This window comes from Crocodylus siamensis, chromosome 4 (genome assembly GCF_052110815.1).
Source record: "Crocodylus siamensis isolate JL-2025a chromosome 4, ASM5211081v1, whole genome shotgun sequence".
Classification (NCBI taxonomy): Eukaryota; Metazoa; Chordata; order Crocodylia; family Crocodylidae; genus Crocodylus; species Crocodylus siamensis.
Window position 1 is genome coordinate 46,992,733 of NC_143398.1, and position 16,392 is coordinate 47,009,124.

General features: G+C 42.4%; 1 protein-coding gene across 1 annotated transcript in view; it reads right to left on the reverse strand.

Annotated features, from left to right (window-relative positions):
* Positions 1 to 8,074: 8,074 nt before the first annotated feature.
* The window catches only part of CFTR (CF transmembrane conductance regulator), a 167,891-nt gene continuing 159,573 nt past the window's right edge, over positions 8,075 to 16,392 (reverse strand). The window contains exons 26-27 of the mRNA XM_090042222.1: positions 12,936 to 13,041; positions 8,075 to 9,670 (exon numbers count right to left, since the gene is read on the reverse strand). Of these exons, the coding sequence (XP_089898348.1) occupies positions 9,464 to 9,670; positions 12,936 to 13,041 (313 nt within the window). The 3' untranslated portion in view covers positions 8,075 to 9,463. The remainder of the gene's footprint in view (positions 9,671 to 12,935; positions 13,042 to 16,392) is intronic.

Here is a 16,392-nt window from a genome sequence, read left to right on the forward strand (position 1 = left end):
TTCCACAGGGAAATACCTGGACACTATGAAAACACCTGACAAGAAATGAAACCTATTCCTGAACAAAGATGGTCACAAAGAGCAATTTAAAACCAAAAGAGAAATGTACTGTAGCTTTTCCCATAACGAAGCCAGAAAAACTGGCTTCCCATGACCAAGCTCTGTCCCATAACCAAGCCAGAAAAAACCAGGCTGTGTGTATGGGTCCCCTCAACCTGCAGATATACTGGAAATATGTAGGAAAGGAGACTTGGAATAAAACCAGGCTGGGGGAAATGTAAGCATTTACTATTGCAGTGGTTAAGTAAGAGTTTAGGGAGCAGTCAGGCATTTGAAGCATCAAGAATACTCGTGTTAATTTGTAAAGTACTCAAAGGAACGTATAATCCCTATGCTGGGGTACTGATGCAACTCCTTAACAGTGTCATAGGTTCCTAGCAGTTCCCATGCAGTCTTTCACTGGTAACCTGAGCCAGGGAAAATATTTTCCTTTCATGAATGCTTTACTGGAATTTGTTTTTTCCTCTTCCTTGAATCACTACAGTGTCCTTAGCTAAGGCTTGTGTTTGACCACACAGTGCTCCTGCCACCCTTAGAAAACAAAGATGTTCCTGGCTTTTTTCCACCATATTTGAGGTCAAGGTGGTTGGTGCAGAGTTGGGGGGGTTTGCCTTCCTCTATAGGTATGGTCCTCCTCCTTGGATCTTTTAACAGCCTTTGGGGCCTAGGGATGTTGGCTGCAATCCCCTGGGTTTACCTATGGCAGGTTAGCATGTTACATCTTGAGACTCTGTCATGACTGGCTGTGTAGTTTTGCTAAGATGTTAGATAATTGATTTGTCTTTAAGTAGGGATGATCCTGCCTCATGCAGGGAGTTGAGCTAGATGACCTTTGGAGATCCCTTTTAGCCCTACTTTCCTATGAATCCTGCAGTCACCAATATCAGAATTGCTGTGGACGAGGGACAGTTAAGATAAAAGGACGATGATAAGAAGCTCCACACGAGGAGATGAGGCAGATAAAGAATTTTATTTGTAAGACCATCTTTTCATGCCAATGCATTGGTGCTGCACTCACAGCTGAAGAATCACAGAGCAGCTACATAAGATTTAAAGAACAGGCTGGTTATTCAACTAAAGAAATTTGTGCTGCAGGGATATGATTTAAAAACAAGGCAAAATCAGCTAGGGTAGACATGTAGAAGGAGTGAGATCCACACAGGCAAAGGTTTCAGTGTCTCCAACGTCTGGATTTTTCAGTGGGAAACTGTAACCCAGTTAGGCAAAGGAGAGAGAAAATTAACTGCAAAAATGCTCTAATTTACCTTGAGAGTTGTGGGGAATTCACAACATGAAGGGAAAAAAGGCGGCAAACCTCACAGCAGCAATTATTCTAGCGTGCACCTACCTTGGACTGACTGCTAATGCAGCCCTGTGGAAAGGTGCTTGAAGCCCAAAAGCTTGTTTTCATCTCCTTCAGCTGCCCAAGTTGGTTCAGGAAAAGTTATTAACTCACCTGCCTGGCTTTGCTTCTCACACATGACTGGACCATCTCAACACCACGTAATAACCTTAAAACACTGGAGACAAGAACTCCTAAAATGAACGAAGCTAAAAATAGCAGAGGGGAATTTCAGAGTAAGGCTGTGATTGTAAGTGCAGCCAGCACTTTTGGCTGCATCTCTGTTTTCAACAACTGGGGACAACTCTCTTGGCAGGCATGCCACAAATTAAGCTTATGCCCTCCCCATGTGCCAGTGGGACCCCCTTGCTCTGCCTTCTGCTCCCTGCCCTGCGTTCCCTTTCTGATCAGCCGCATGCCACACACACAGGCTGCCTGTACCACTTGTGGCACACGTACCACTTGTGGCACACGTGCCACAGAGTTGCACAATCGAATAAACTACAGCTCAGCTCCATGCTTTTCATTCAGCTTAGCAATCTAGTCAAAAGATGATCCCTACTACACAATCACCTGTCAGCACTCACCACAAACCATCCCCAGAGGTAATACATACAATTCTGTTCCATCTGCATTAAACATACCTCCATTAAGAAATTGATTTTTGTGAGTGCCCTGAGAAAGATCCCTAGAGATGGCTACATAAGCATCTTACTTTTTGTTAGAAATTCATTTAAATTAGAGCCTGCATTACCAATTTAAAGGCCGCTGTCGCTATTCGGTGCCAGACAGTAAGAACATAGACTATGGTTGATGTATGGAGATGGGGAAGTCCCATTCAACAGGGTAATTTTTACCTCTCAGTAACAGTTAATCATACTGATGTTTTTAACACGGGGAAAGACAGGCTTTTTAAAGGAAATATGTGACTCGCTTGTTCTACATTTTGGTTAGAGATTCTTGAAGCAGAAACTTGAGCAAGAATGTGCACATGCAGTTAGAGAGGGGTTGCCACGGTTCAGCAATTAGTATCTGGTTGTAGCCAATCAGAAGTAGAATATGACTTATCAAGACATTTTTACTGTTTTACTCTGGAAAAGAATTAAAATGCAGTGGATTTTGTTACTGTTCAGTGTGATCCTCTAGAACAGCGTTTCTCACCCCATGGGTCACAACCCAAAAGTGAGTCACAACAATGTATATGAAAGGGTCATGAATAAACTTTAAAAATGGATTCTCCTTTAAAGGGGAAACAGGGAACCGTGGCTTTTCCCATTCAGCCTGGCAGAGCTCCAGCCTGCAAAGGGCTGCTTGGGGCCATTCCACGCTGCCCCAAACACTAGAGGGAAGGGGCCTGGAGTGGGGGCAATGGGTCAGGAGTGAGGGGCACCAGCAGGGCCAGGAGGCTATTTTCTACTTAAACTGTTTACTAGGCCATCAATATTTACAAATGGGTCCTGGTACAAAAAAAGGTTGAGAACAGCTGCTGTAGAAGTTCATGCTAAATCAGGATTAATCATCATACTATAAAATAAAGGCCATTGCGGGGAGTCAGCTGTTGGCAAGAACTGCTCCAATTAGGAAAAAATAAAGCTGACACTTTGCACTGTCAGAGTTCAAGAAGAGTAATTACAATCCTGAAAAAGAGCCTGTGGGCACACCTGACCAGTGCTAGCTCAGCACTTACAAGTACCAGGATTAGTAGAATAACCCAAGGATTTTTGGATAGTAAAAAGGAAAGAGGACTTTAGGAGTCTTTGCAAGTGAGCCTTTTATGAGTATGATAATAAAGTAGACTATCTAATCACTGGGCAATTGATAAAACAAAATTCATTCCCCAAAGTCACCAGCTCTGAGGATAATGTTTCTAATGTCCCAGCTAGTTATTGGACAAATTTCTACAATATCTGTCTAAATTGTATGTGACGGGCTAGCTGGCCGTGACTTAGGGTTTTGAAAGGGTAAAAGATGATTGAAGGACTTGGGATTCCCTTGCCGCACCAATCAGGCCCCAAAGACTCACCCTCTGTGTCCCCTGATTGGCCCCTTGGGTCACCTGGAGAGGCATAAAAGGGGCAGCGCGGCTGACTTAGGGGAGATGAGCGAGGGACAACAAGGAGGGAGCTTCACAGAGCTGAGTCAGCAGGGCAGGAGCAGTGCCCTGGAAGAGCCTGAAAGAGCAGGACCTGCAGGCAGCAGTGGGACCCTCAGCAGCGTGGCGAGCGGCCGGCAGGAGAGGCTCCCTGCTGGGCTCCAGGATCCCCTATGAGAGGCTGCAGCCAGCAAGAGAGGCTCCCCAGCTCCAGCAAGGATCTGAGCAGTGACCTGAGAGGCCCCCAGCTCTGCTTCCAGCTCCTCCAATCAGAGGCCAGGCAGTTTGACATGAGGCCAAGGCTCTGGGAAGGTTCGTGGCAACATTTCTGCCTACCGCATGGGAGATCTGAGTTCAAGTCCAAGCTGGGGTGAGTGAGCTAACAAAAAGCAAATCTTCTTGCAGTGGAAAGGGGTCATTGTGTTTTCCCCCCTTTCTTGCCCTCCAGGTACCTAGGCCCTATATTTCCTTGTCATTTGACATTTTGTATTTTGTGCCTTTTTATATTTCACCAACCCGTATTGTTTGCTCTGCTGTTTGTGTTTTATATTTTGTTAACCCTGTTTTGTCAGTGATTGTAAGTGTCTAACCTTTGTTGAATCCTGCCCCTTTGGGGCACTGTCGTGTCCACTATACCCTCTGATTTATGCCTGTTATGTTCCCAGTATTAAAAGGTATATGGTTAAGTCCCCATTGGCGGTCTGGCTCTGCTCTATAGGGGAGGAGAGTCTCTACACCTCCCACAGCGCTTGTGCACCTGCTTTGATCCCTTCAGTTGGAGATCTAATTGTGCAGTATGTGAAGATTTCTTAAAGTTGGTAAGTAGTGCATGCTATGTCCTTAAGGCAGCTCTTCCCCTATAGGTTTCTAGTGCTCTCAAAGGTCTTTGCTGCTATACAGGCAAACTGAGCCCTCCTCCTCCTCCCCTTCAAGGCATTTTTGCAGTTCTGCTGTGGTCAGATTCCATGGCCCACAGCATGCTGGCTCCTACCCAACAGATTTGCAATCAAACTCGTGTGTAACACTAAACTTGTTTGTAATCTTACCCTATTATTGTCTTATGATCTCTTTTTTTTTTTTTTTTTGCCTCTTTGAATTTTGCAGTTTATTTTTCTCTTATTTTCTTTCTCCTGCTCTAAGCTTCTTCCATCTGGGTGGGCATGTGAAGTCCCTGATATGCTAGTCACAAATTAAGTGCAAGTGGGGGAGGAGGAGAGCCAGCCTGCCTATTTGTCTAGGAGTGGGGGATGTATGGCTTAGGTCCTCTCACCCAGAGAATTTGAACCCACAACTCCCACTCTCTAACAAGGTACCATAACCACCACCCCTTAAACTAGCCTCTGCCCACAGCTCTCTCTTAGTCTTCCTAACTCATTGAGTAGTCAAGATGGGAAGACAGGTGGAAACAAACTGAAGGAGACATTGCTCTGTGAGAGGGGCACTAAGTAAGTGGGGTACCTCGGTTGTCAGAAGCTAGTATGTTGCTGTCCACCCATTTTATCCAGTGTGTTAAATACACAAAGCCAAATCACCACTGGGATCAGGAATACAGGACCCCTGGTTAGGGAATTTTTTTGGAAAGTAGGAGGTACGTTTCAAGTTCTCTTGCCAAGGAGAGTATACTATCTGGCTCTCCCACTTCCTGGACAAGTATCCTAATCACTGGGCTAAAACCTGAGCAATTGCATTGCCCTTTACTGTTTGAGTTATACCAAATTATGCAGCACACCAGTAGGACAAAAAGCTGGAACCCATGCAAGTAAGTGAAAGATAGTGCAGAAGGAAGGGATTGATCAGACTGGAAGAAAAAGGAGGACAGCAGTGTGGGAAGCAGGTGGCGTAGTCCTGAAAAATTGAGGTTAAGGAGTGGTTGGGGCCAGCACATAATTAGCACAGTGGTGATACTGTCCAAACCAAAAAAAACAAACCACAGCAAGCAGCTGAGTGACATCATCCGTGACCATTACTCACTGCTTGAACAGCTTTGACTGCTGCTCTGTCAGCTTCAGTCCCTAGCTGCCACTTTCTGGTAGTTTCTTTCCCAAAGGTCATATGCCTAGAAGTGGTCCAGGGCCCCAGAAGGGAAATCTTTCCTGTCCAGTGATGATCCTGAAGCTGCTGGGTGTAGAGGGGGTATCTTCAGCTAGGCCCCCATTTTTCCTTCCCTGCCACACCTACTTAAATTACTTTCAAATTAGACTGAAGTGTTCGTTAACTCCATTCCAGCCTTCTTAACTTTAGCTACAATAGAAAGAAAAGCTACACATGCGTTGACAGAGGTAAGCCTAATATACTGAATCCCAGTGGCCTTTCTTATCCAGGTGATCATCAATTGGAAGCTGTTTTTTCTCAGTCATGCTAGTGTCAGGCAAGATTACAGAGGTACACACCTAAGCTGGTGAAGAAGGGCAATGCCCTTAACCCAGCCAGCATTAGAAAAAGCATTAGAAAACCCAGGCACATGGGACTAAGCAGGACAGAAACCTTCATAAATACTGGCTGATTTAGAGGCGACTTGGAAAATATGCTTACCTGTGTGAAAAGCTATGAGTTCCCCAAAATCTTGTACTACTTGTTGTAGGTGGCTGTTGCAGGGCCTCCCGAGCAGAAGACCAAGGCAAATTGTATGGGGGAAGGAGGATAAGTGATCCAGCAACTCTGATAATGCATCTGAAGTTAGACACCTAAGTGCTGTTTACCCACCTAGAGATCAGCTGGAACTGGGCCTTAGTTTTCAGTTAGTACAAACCAGTGAAGATGTAATTCTTCCCCACCATCTGCTAGCCTATCATTAATCAGATGATTTCTCATAAACCTAATTTAAACTAAAATCTAAAAGGTCAAACCACAAGGGAGGGCCCTGGGGGACACAAGTGCTGTACCAGCAGAACTGAACCAGCACAGTGCACACAGCTCTCTGCAGACACCCGGGACTTATAATTGTGAGTAGAGAGAGGCAGGGGGAGATTCAAATGGAATGGAGAGCAAGACAGGGTAAGGAGCAGGAAGAGGCAGAGATGAGGAAAGGGCAGAGTTGCAGAGCAAGGGAAGACAGAAAAGCAAGGAGCAAATTGATAAGGAGCCTGAAGAGGAAGAGAAACAGGGTGAGGGGAAAGCAGGAATGGGCCTGGAGAGAGCCCAAGTATTAAACCATCTTCCCTGGGCAGACCTGATCAGCAGAGCTCCAAACGGCCCCAGAAGCTTAGCCCCGGCAGTGCACATGTTGCTTCATTTACAGCGGGTTGTTATGAGAATGAAATTGAATTTGAATTCACTTTTCAAAACTGTGGCATTGGGAAGTTTTTTATGGCTGGGGTAAAGGGAGGTTCACTGGCTAAGGATGATCTGTAGCCTCTGAATGCAATTCAGCTGGGGCTGCCAGCTAGCTGCTAACACTCCCCTTAGAAAGGTTCTTTCCAGATCTCCCTTAACTCTTCTATTCCTAAATTGCACCTCAATTCACTTATTTTTATGTTAACATAAAGGTTTAAAGAGAGCTGCACCCATGACAGGCTAACATGTGAAAGAAAGATTCCTACAACATAAATAGAGCCCTAAACCTGCATAAATGGTCACATTTTGATCAAACCAGTTTATGGCTGCTCTCCAGCACCATCTAGTGACACGAGTATATTCAAAAACACCCTAAATCCTCATAAAGTTGGCTATTCCAAGTGAAGTTCACAAATCAGAATTACGTGCTTGTGAGAACTGGACATTTGTAATGAGTTTCTAGTCTACTAGGTAGATGCTCACATAACTTCCACTAATCAGGAATGATTATTTGTATACTCTTCAGAGAAACAATCTCCATTTTCAAAGCACTGAAAATTATAGCACTGGTTAGAAGGCTCATCAGGAGGCATCGAGTCCAATTGCCTGCTCAAGGCAGAATCATCCCTGTTTAAGCCATCCTAGACAAATGGCTGTCTAACTTATGCTTAAAATCTTTATGAACAACCGTCTTTCACAACTACTAGGGACAATGCTCAAAACATCCAAAACCAAAAACAAGCGAACAAACAAAAAAACCCTACCACCTTAACTTGCCACAAGTACAGGAGGGGAAGAGGGCACTGCCAATGCCCTGCTACTTCAAGGACAGGAAGTAGTAGTTATGATACGCTCAAGATATCCAAGGAAGAAGACTGTGTCCTCTGCTGCAGAAGGAGGCAAAAATCCCCACAGTCCATGCTGTTTCTAGAGCAGTGGTTCACAACCTGTTTAGATTTGAGGTGCCCCTGAGAAAATGCCAACTCTTAGCTTTTGCTTCTTTTTTGACTATGGAAAAATAATACAGCAATTCTTATGTTGCAAAGAGCTCAGAAACATCACACCAGGTCAGAAATGTTTGTGACACTCTGGATTCCTATTTGATGTCTGGGTCTATCTTGTGAATGATGCACAGATGTTTGCACACATAATAGTGCTAATATTGCATGGCACCCAGTGGCACCTTTTAAAGGATCTCACAGCACCCCAGGCTACTGCAGCACACTAACTGAAAATCACTGTTCTAGAGAAATATATACATTTAAGTAAAGAAAAACAAATCGAGACAATGGAATTGTACACAAAATCTTTGTTTTATTGGCACGCTCTACATAATGTTGTCTACTTTGATAATAAATAGAATTTAAAAAAATCAAATGTATGCTGTCGTGGTAGGCAGTGTTCACTTAGTAGAAGCAACAACATTTCTGCTGTGTCTTCTACTGATTGCACCTATTACAGCTTGTTACATAGGCAGTGTGAGTTGAGAGGTTTTATTTAAAGAGAAACCTAACAAACACATTTGTATCACTAGAATGCAGTCACACACACCAATAAAGGTGGCTTTTGGATGCTGCTGGACATGCCTGTGGGACCTGGTAATTTTTTCCAGTTCTATCATCAGGTGGGATAAAAAGAATACAGCTCAAATATAAAAACTACTTTTTATACAAATATATATTTTTGTAGCGCATAATCACTCTTAAAAGACAGCACTCTTTTAATAAATGTTTTCAACAATATTAAAATAAATAAAATATTCTAGAGAAAAGTTCAGCTTTATAATAAAACTGCAAAACAGACGGGTATAAAACTGATGTCATTCTTAAAGTCTACTGCAAAGTTTTTTTTTCTCTCCTTTTCATACAAACTAGAGTACAAGCATGTCAAGGTTCCTGACCTAACATACAGACTGGCCTACCAGTGGGAGTCCTGCTGCTTATGCTAATATTCATATGCCCAGAAATAAAGGTTTGCAGGGTTTGGCCAGACTCTCCTGGCTTCCAACAGGAAATACTCCCCCTCTCATCATCTTTTTTTAACTGCTGGGACTTGATGGATGTTGACTGACTCGCAGGCAAACATCCTCTTTTCCTTCATTATCTCATGCATGCTTGCTGTGCACTGTTGTGAAAGGGCATTTCGCCTTTTGTGTGGTTTTGAAATACAGTAATCAGATGAAAAATGAGGAACAGGAAGTATTTGAAGTGCATAGCTGCTGACTTTCTCTCCTCCTGTTTTCAGGAAGTAACCCCACAATCAGTTTACTACTTTGCAGTTAGTGTTTTGTACCCAAGTCAGATGTTTTAACATTCCCATCTGCCACCTTTTTCTTCAGTGCCCATCCCCTTCCCCGAAACACAGGGAATAAAGGTTTTTAAAGTTTTCCTATATTGATCCAAACAGGTTCCTAATTCTTCCCATCATTGAGTGAGTACCAAAGTAAAGCAGCTTTTCAAAGGAAGCATGGCTTACCACAGCAAGTGGTAAATCTTCAAGGGTATTTAATGCCTCACACACAATTTAACCTTTGGAGGGTAGCCGTTGCCATATACCCTTGTAGACAGCTCTGTTTAATGCCTCCTGAAAATTTGATCATGGGCTTGCCCCTGCAGTGTCCACAGTGTTGGTCTCACTTTTCTCGACTTCAGTTTCCCCAATATTTAATTTTTTAGAGGAAGTGTTTCTAGTCCTCCTCACAGTCTGGTCTCTTGTACTTCCTCCTCTGTCTCTTCTTGCAAAGCAGTGATTTTGGGCCGAGATTTGCGCTCGCTTGAGTTTCTGCGATGTATAGGGAAGAGTTTAAGGCGATCAACATGACTGATCACCTGTCTGAAGGAACTCTTTTCATTCAGCAGTTTCTGGATTGACTCATACTGCCTCACTTTATTGTCTTCTATTACCTAAACAAACATTTGGATCAAACAGACGTGTATTAATAGAGCTGATAAAAGTCCAGTTAACTAAGTAAGTACACTAACAGGATGGCAGATGCGGATAGGACAGAGAATTACAGTAGGAAAAAAGCCAAAAGAGTTTTCTTTGTATGGTTCAAAATTTCAGATTGCTTTGGCTAACTTCCTATTACCAACAAGCAAACGAGTTTTCAAATGATGGCTGAGTAAATGTACCCATTGCTTATTTTTTTTAAATGCACTAAATCCTTTTCTTATGGCTCCTCTTCACCCTGCGATGGCTTGGCTGAGCTCTCTGAATATGCTTTGACTTGCCAGTACAGCTGAGAGGCCACTTCTGGTATTTTTGTGAGAGCTAGAGGGTTAGAGGTGAAGTTGCTGGGGAAGTTGCAGAGTCATAAGTAGCTTCATCAGATTATAAACTCACATTAAGGACGGGGATTATTAATGCACAGACATAAAAGAAAGGAACAGGAAGGCTGTCAGAAAGGCACCAAAGAGCAGGGTCTTTCCTCCTCGGACTCAGGGCAGCAAGGAGAAACTGCTCTTGCTATGCCATTCAGGGGAATCTGTGTGTCGAAGAATGTTTGCCTTTGGGTTTGAGTTTTTTTTTAATTTTTCTTTTTTTGTTTTGTTTTTTATTTGGTTTCCTGGAGTACTTTGGACTTGGCTAAAGAAAGTTACAGCCCTTTATGTCAGGAAACAGTAGAAAATGACCTGCATGGAGCAATAAGTGCTTTAATGCAAAATGTCCTGGCTTTCTGAGCTCCACTCAGACCAAGCTGTTTCATGCTGCTTCCAAGGATGGAAGCAGTTCAAAAGACTGGATTGTGCAGCAGGACAAAGTGAGAAACAGGCACTGCAGACATATGTTCAAAGCCCTGGCTCTTGGCAGTCCTATAACAACATCAGAATCTGTGCTTTCATTTTGCTAAGATTATGAGTCCTCTTGGTGACAAGGAAACCAAGCAAGAATGGAATAACCGAGTCTGCAGAGAACCTGAGACAAGTGGATTCAGAGGCACATGCAGTTCCATTCACCTCAATGGGGTATTAATTCTGAAACCAGGTGCTATGTTAAAGTTCTGCTAATATCCTTCCAACAAGATGTGCTGTCTGTGAGGTCCTTCCTGCCAGACTCTCAGATTGGCATCAGAAGAGGCACCTATGAAGACACGGCCAAGAAAACCAAGGAAAGACCCCAGCTTTGCTCTGGGAAAGACCCCAGCTTGCTAGGTCATAGGAAATGTTAGTCCAAAGATGGGAAGGGCTAGCTTGCCAAAAAAGGAGTAGTAGTACATCCCCAACCCCTTCCTAAAAGACCGCTTAGACAGGCCCCTGCATGGTCACCCTAAAGACATGCAACCACAGTACAAAGCTGGGACAACCCCACTGTGGGAATGCATCTAGTGTCCTGAACCACTTGAATCTAGTCCTAGGAGCAGTATAAGTGATCAGAAACTGATTCAAATCTATAACACAACAGAAGTTCAGTGCACATAAACTGCTTTCAAAATGGCTGAAACTGGCTTAAGATAAACTTGAATGGATGTAGTATCAGTCTTAACTGACTTAGGTTAAATCAGTTTATTGAACTTCTGTCCCAAATCCCCTCTAGATTCAAGTTAACTCACAGTCTCCTAGCATCCCAGGATGCTTTGCACCTCCTCTGTGAACCCCCTTCTCCCTGCAGGGTAGGTGGACTAGTTTTGGCCCAAGTTGTCTGCTCCAGCCAAACAGGGAGCTGTGCTCTAGAGCCTCCCAGCTTCTAGCCTGAGCTACTGCAGGCAGGTAGTTGCATTTCTGGAATCCAAAGTGAATGTCTGTTCACTTGCTTATTGGTTCAATCTATGCATCTTAGATTAATTTGTGAAGACTGAATCAATTCAGCCTCAGGCTTTTTGACTATATGTACTTAGCCATGGAGTCTTGCACAGAAGGACTGACAGAAGTGAGACAAAAATGGGTATAAGGCAGGGGTGGCCAACCTGTGGCTCCGGAGCCACATGGGGCTCTTCAGAAGTTAATATACGTCTTCCTGAATCTTTGCACATGGTAACCAGATGCCATTGCCATTACATCATGTTGTGTGCTTGTGCAAAGATTCAAGGAGATGCATATTAACTTCTAAAGAACCACATGTGGCTCCAGAGCTGCGGGTTGGCCACCCTTGGTATAAGGGAATGAAGTATGCGTAGAGCAGCTGGAGCATGGTAGGGACATGCACCACATGTTATGTTGAAACTTAAAAGGCTTAAACAATTCTAGATTTAAAAATTTGAGCCTAAACTTTTCAGTGTGGATTAAAACTTATCCAAATCTCAATATCCTACCTTCTTACCCCTCTCCATCTCCATCTCCCTCCCCACAGTTATATAGACTTGCTCTGTAATGAAAATATATTCAATGGAAAGGAATATAGTGAAGGTTAGGAAAGAGATTGATGCTGGGTGGGGAACACATTGGCTGAAAGACTTCACGGCTTGCTTCCAGACATTCTAAATTTTTAATTACAGAACTGTCAAACATTTGTAAAGAATGTAATAATGCTTTACGGGTATTAGCATTACCATTAAAAAAATACTTGCTAATTAAAACGTACAAACAGAAAGGGCCTTAAATGAATCAGACTCCATAACGGTGTGTGCAGATAAATCCATAAGTTCAGTAGACAGGACAACAGTAGTAGTTCAAAAGGGCATGCCTCATTTATTAAACATTCCACTTCAGTTTCGGATTATGCCTTTGTTACCTGAATGCATAGAAGTGGAACTAAAAATAACTAATGATTAAAGAATGCCAGCTCCATGCACTAGTAAGGCATCTTAAAATATTCTCACTCTGTGAGGATTAATTACCAGTTATGTAATGAGAAACAGCACCAGAATTTCTTTAGTAAGTGATTGATAGACAAAGATAGAACACAGAAAGGAAAGTTAAGGTTCTTTTTAGAAAGAAACACAGCAATTTAACCGTTGTAGGCAGGATACTTTCACAGCAATTTTTAAGTTGCCCTTCTGCCTCCATGTCACCTTAGATTAATCAAAAACAAATGTACACATCCATGATTTTGTTGAGTAATGCACACTGTGAGGTCCATTTTCTGGGACATCCCGCCAACCAGTGTTCCAAGTAATCTACATGCAGTAGACTTACCTAATCCTACCATTAAAGGATTAGTTAAAATCTTGTGCAAAGCACATGTGTCAATCACAAGAAAATCATATTATGTAAGATTACCAGAAACACTCACCAAAAATCGCTGGCATTCCAACATTGCTTCTAGTCTGTGTTCAGAGAGTATAACAGTGCAATTTGCAAATGCGTGTTTAAGTATTTTCCTAATCACTTGGAAGGTTCTGAAAGGTAAACAGTTGTTGTCATTTAGAGCATTGCAAACAAATTCCATTACATACAAATTACACCTTTTATAAAGTGTATTATTTTTAGTATTTAAACTACAAAACAGGACAATGGCATGTACATATACAAGTGGAATTATTCTTCTTTAAAGTACCACAATTATTTCTGTTACAACAAACTACATCTGTAAAATTAAATGTTGCAACTAAGCTTAACTGGCACCTTTTTATACTGCCTATAGCAAGGTAATCTCTTCACTAAGTTATGCTATACAATGCTGTTGTTATGCTATATTCACCCACATCTCTGTTTTAGCTAGAAATTAGTTTAAATAGTTCAGATATTGCCAAAGGCAGCAGGTAAGCCTCTGGTGTTGACCATTGGATTAACAATAGAATAGCTCATGCCATCTCCTAGTGCCATGCTCAGAAAGACTTTTGAGAACCGCATTGTGACAGTAGATGCGGTATTGTCACTGCCAATATTTATAAATTATGCAGCAGCACCTCACAACTCATAAGACTGACATTTAAACATGGAAATTTAGCATGTAAGTAAATAAACTTACTGGGGGTTATTCCCAGTCTTCTGGTTCTCAAGCTTCCATTCACATTTTCAGGCTTATCTCCTCAGTTACAACAGCTAGAAACTTCCTTTATTTTTTAAATAGAAGTTGAAATTGCTACATACTTTCAGTACTCCAAGAGCTAGGGCTTTGAGAACCAAAACACTCACAGTAAAAATATGAGACTGGCAACTCTGCAGTTGATGTCATTGATGGAGAAACTGCCCATCTAAATAGCCTTTGGATTAGTATTAATATTCAACAAAAGTGATAAAGCCTTTCTTCACTCTTAATTTGTTTTAAACTAAGATGAGAGATTGTTGTAATATCATTTGTACTATGCTGCCACTTTCCCATGTCAAATAAATTATCTCAGGACAGCTGTATGTATAATGGAAAATTGGAATCAGAGTACAGTAAGCCAAATGAAATGCCAAAACAGGTAATTAAGGTAAAGCGTATGTAGAAAAGCAAAGACAAGACTGGTGGGGACCTCCTAAATGAATTTTTTGTGCTTAAAATTACCTTATATTCTCTCTCAACCTTGCAGTTCTTGGAGTGATCCTTTACATAGTGAATATAGAAAGCTTATGCCAGCCTTGGCTTTAATTAGTCTCTGGTAACTGGTCATATTCAGCCAATTTTACTGTCATATTTGAATTTTGTTTCCTTTTACCTTTTTCCTTGAATCTTCATAAGGGTGGCCAACAAATCAAAATATTTTTGAAGCCCCCACAAAAGAGATCCATGCTTCTGCTATGTCTCCATAACTTTTGCATTAAACACAATCCTATTGAACGTAAGTGGCATGTAGGGGACTTTAAAGCATCTAGGTCAGTGGTTCTCAACCTTTTTAGAGTTGAAGCACCCCCATTAAAGTCAAGAGACTCCTCAAAAAGTGTTCTTAGTTTTCACTCGTGTTTTGACTATGGAAGAATTATAAAGCAAAGAACTCAGACCATCATAGGCCATAATGCTTTTAGTACTATGGATTTCTATTTAAAATCTGTAGGTGTATCTTGTTAATCATGTCTGCACACTTAACATGTTAGGTGTTAGTATTAACATTGCATGGCACCCCACAACACCCCTGAAAGGATCTCAAGGTAACCCAGGGTGCACTGGCACCCTAGTTGAGAATCACTGATCTAGAAGTTGTCTGCTTGGAGACAGTGGTGGGTCTTGCTGGACAGGCCTGAGCATACCCTGCCTGACCAAATAAAGTCTGCTATGAAGTCAAAAGATCACCCATGAGACTTGTCTCCAGAACCTACTCTCACACCCTAACTTCCTAACAGGTTTGAGAGAAACTGCTAAAACTAAGTCCAGAGTAGCCTCATGAGCAAATTTCCAGTTCAGGAACAGCTGAGTAGACTTGGGTGGGCAAGGTGTATTCAACTCCATCCCTCATGAGTGTAACTGTCTTATAGTTTTTAGCAAAGACTTTATATTATTTTCTCTTTTTTGTGTAACTGCCGCGTGGCACTCTCACATTTATGTAACCTTGAAGTAGACTGTTAATCAAAATGAACGCTTTGTACTTTTCTCCACTGGCATTAAGCTACACATGCGCATTTTGTAAATTTCATTTCTTATCTAAAAGTGTCATTTCTGCAGAAATGAAACTTATGTAGAAAATCTGCCTAGCAATAATTATGTAAAAGAAAATTATCCTATCTGTATACTATAGTTAGTGTCATAGAGGCAGTCCAACAAACATTTATAAAAGAGGCAAAAAAGCAGGAAGCAGCAGAGACGACAACTGGAAAACTCTGTGGGCCTGATCACCCCGCAGACCGGTTCTCAGCCTCCCCGCCTGGGCGTATCCCAGCGAAGATAAAGGCCTCAGAAATCCGACAACAGACAACGATTCACTGTGTTACAGTATTGCTTTGTGTTTCCCAATTATGAGCCGTTGACCAGTTCTGGGACTTAAGGAGCCGGCAGCCGCACCTAGCTTTGGACTAGCTCCACTGTTGGAACGCAAGGGCTGGCTCTGGAACCTCGTGAACCAACGGACACCCTATAGATTAAGAGACACTAACTACTTACTCTAAGTCGTCTACTTGTGCCAACTCGGCGAACCTCGAGGGCGGCTAAGAGCTACCTCAATCCCGCCCCACAAGCCGCGCGCTCGCACAACTCCGCAAAGCCCACGGCTCCCCTAAGCGGTGCCGGAGCCGCTAGCCCGGCATTTCGCCACAATGAGCACCATCATTGATGTGGTACAAATAAGACAGAGCCTAATCCAGGAAGCCCAAGTGCCAGAAGAGTTGCTAACATGCCAAATAGCCAACAGAAGTTATGGCATTTGCTGTGGAAGTAGGTGACCTGAATTCTAGGCCCTAATCAGCCAAGAGGTTGCATACACTTAGATGTCTAGTAAATGGACTAGGATACAAACCAAACCATTTGCTCATGATTGAATTGAGAATCTACTTGGAACAACTGTATCACTCTTTTTGTTTACTACTATAGTTGACTATTGCCTTAATTTAGAATGAGATGCAGGAAGAAGCTTAAGTAGAATTTAGATACCCAAGTCCCATAGAATGATTCAAAGAAATCCTAACTAACATCTTAGGTGTCAAAAATTCTTTAGGTGCCTATGTTTTCACCAGAAAACCTTCTTAGATTCCTGAAATTCAACTATTATAGATGCCCAGAGGCACCACTATCTTGACTGAGGATCTTATCATATGTCAAGGGTAGATCTGGATTCTCCTGATCTAACAGGTGTACCTAACACACAATGACAGTACCCAAGTTCATCACCCAGAAA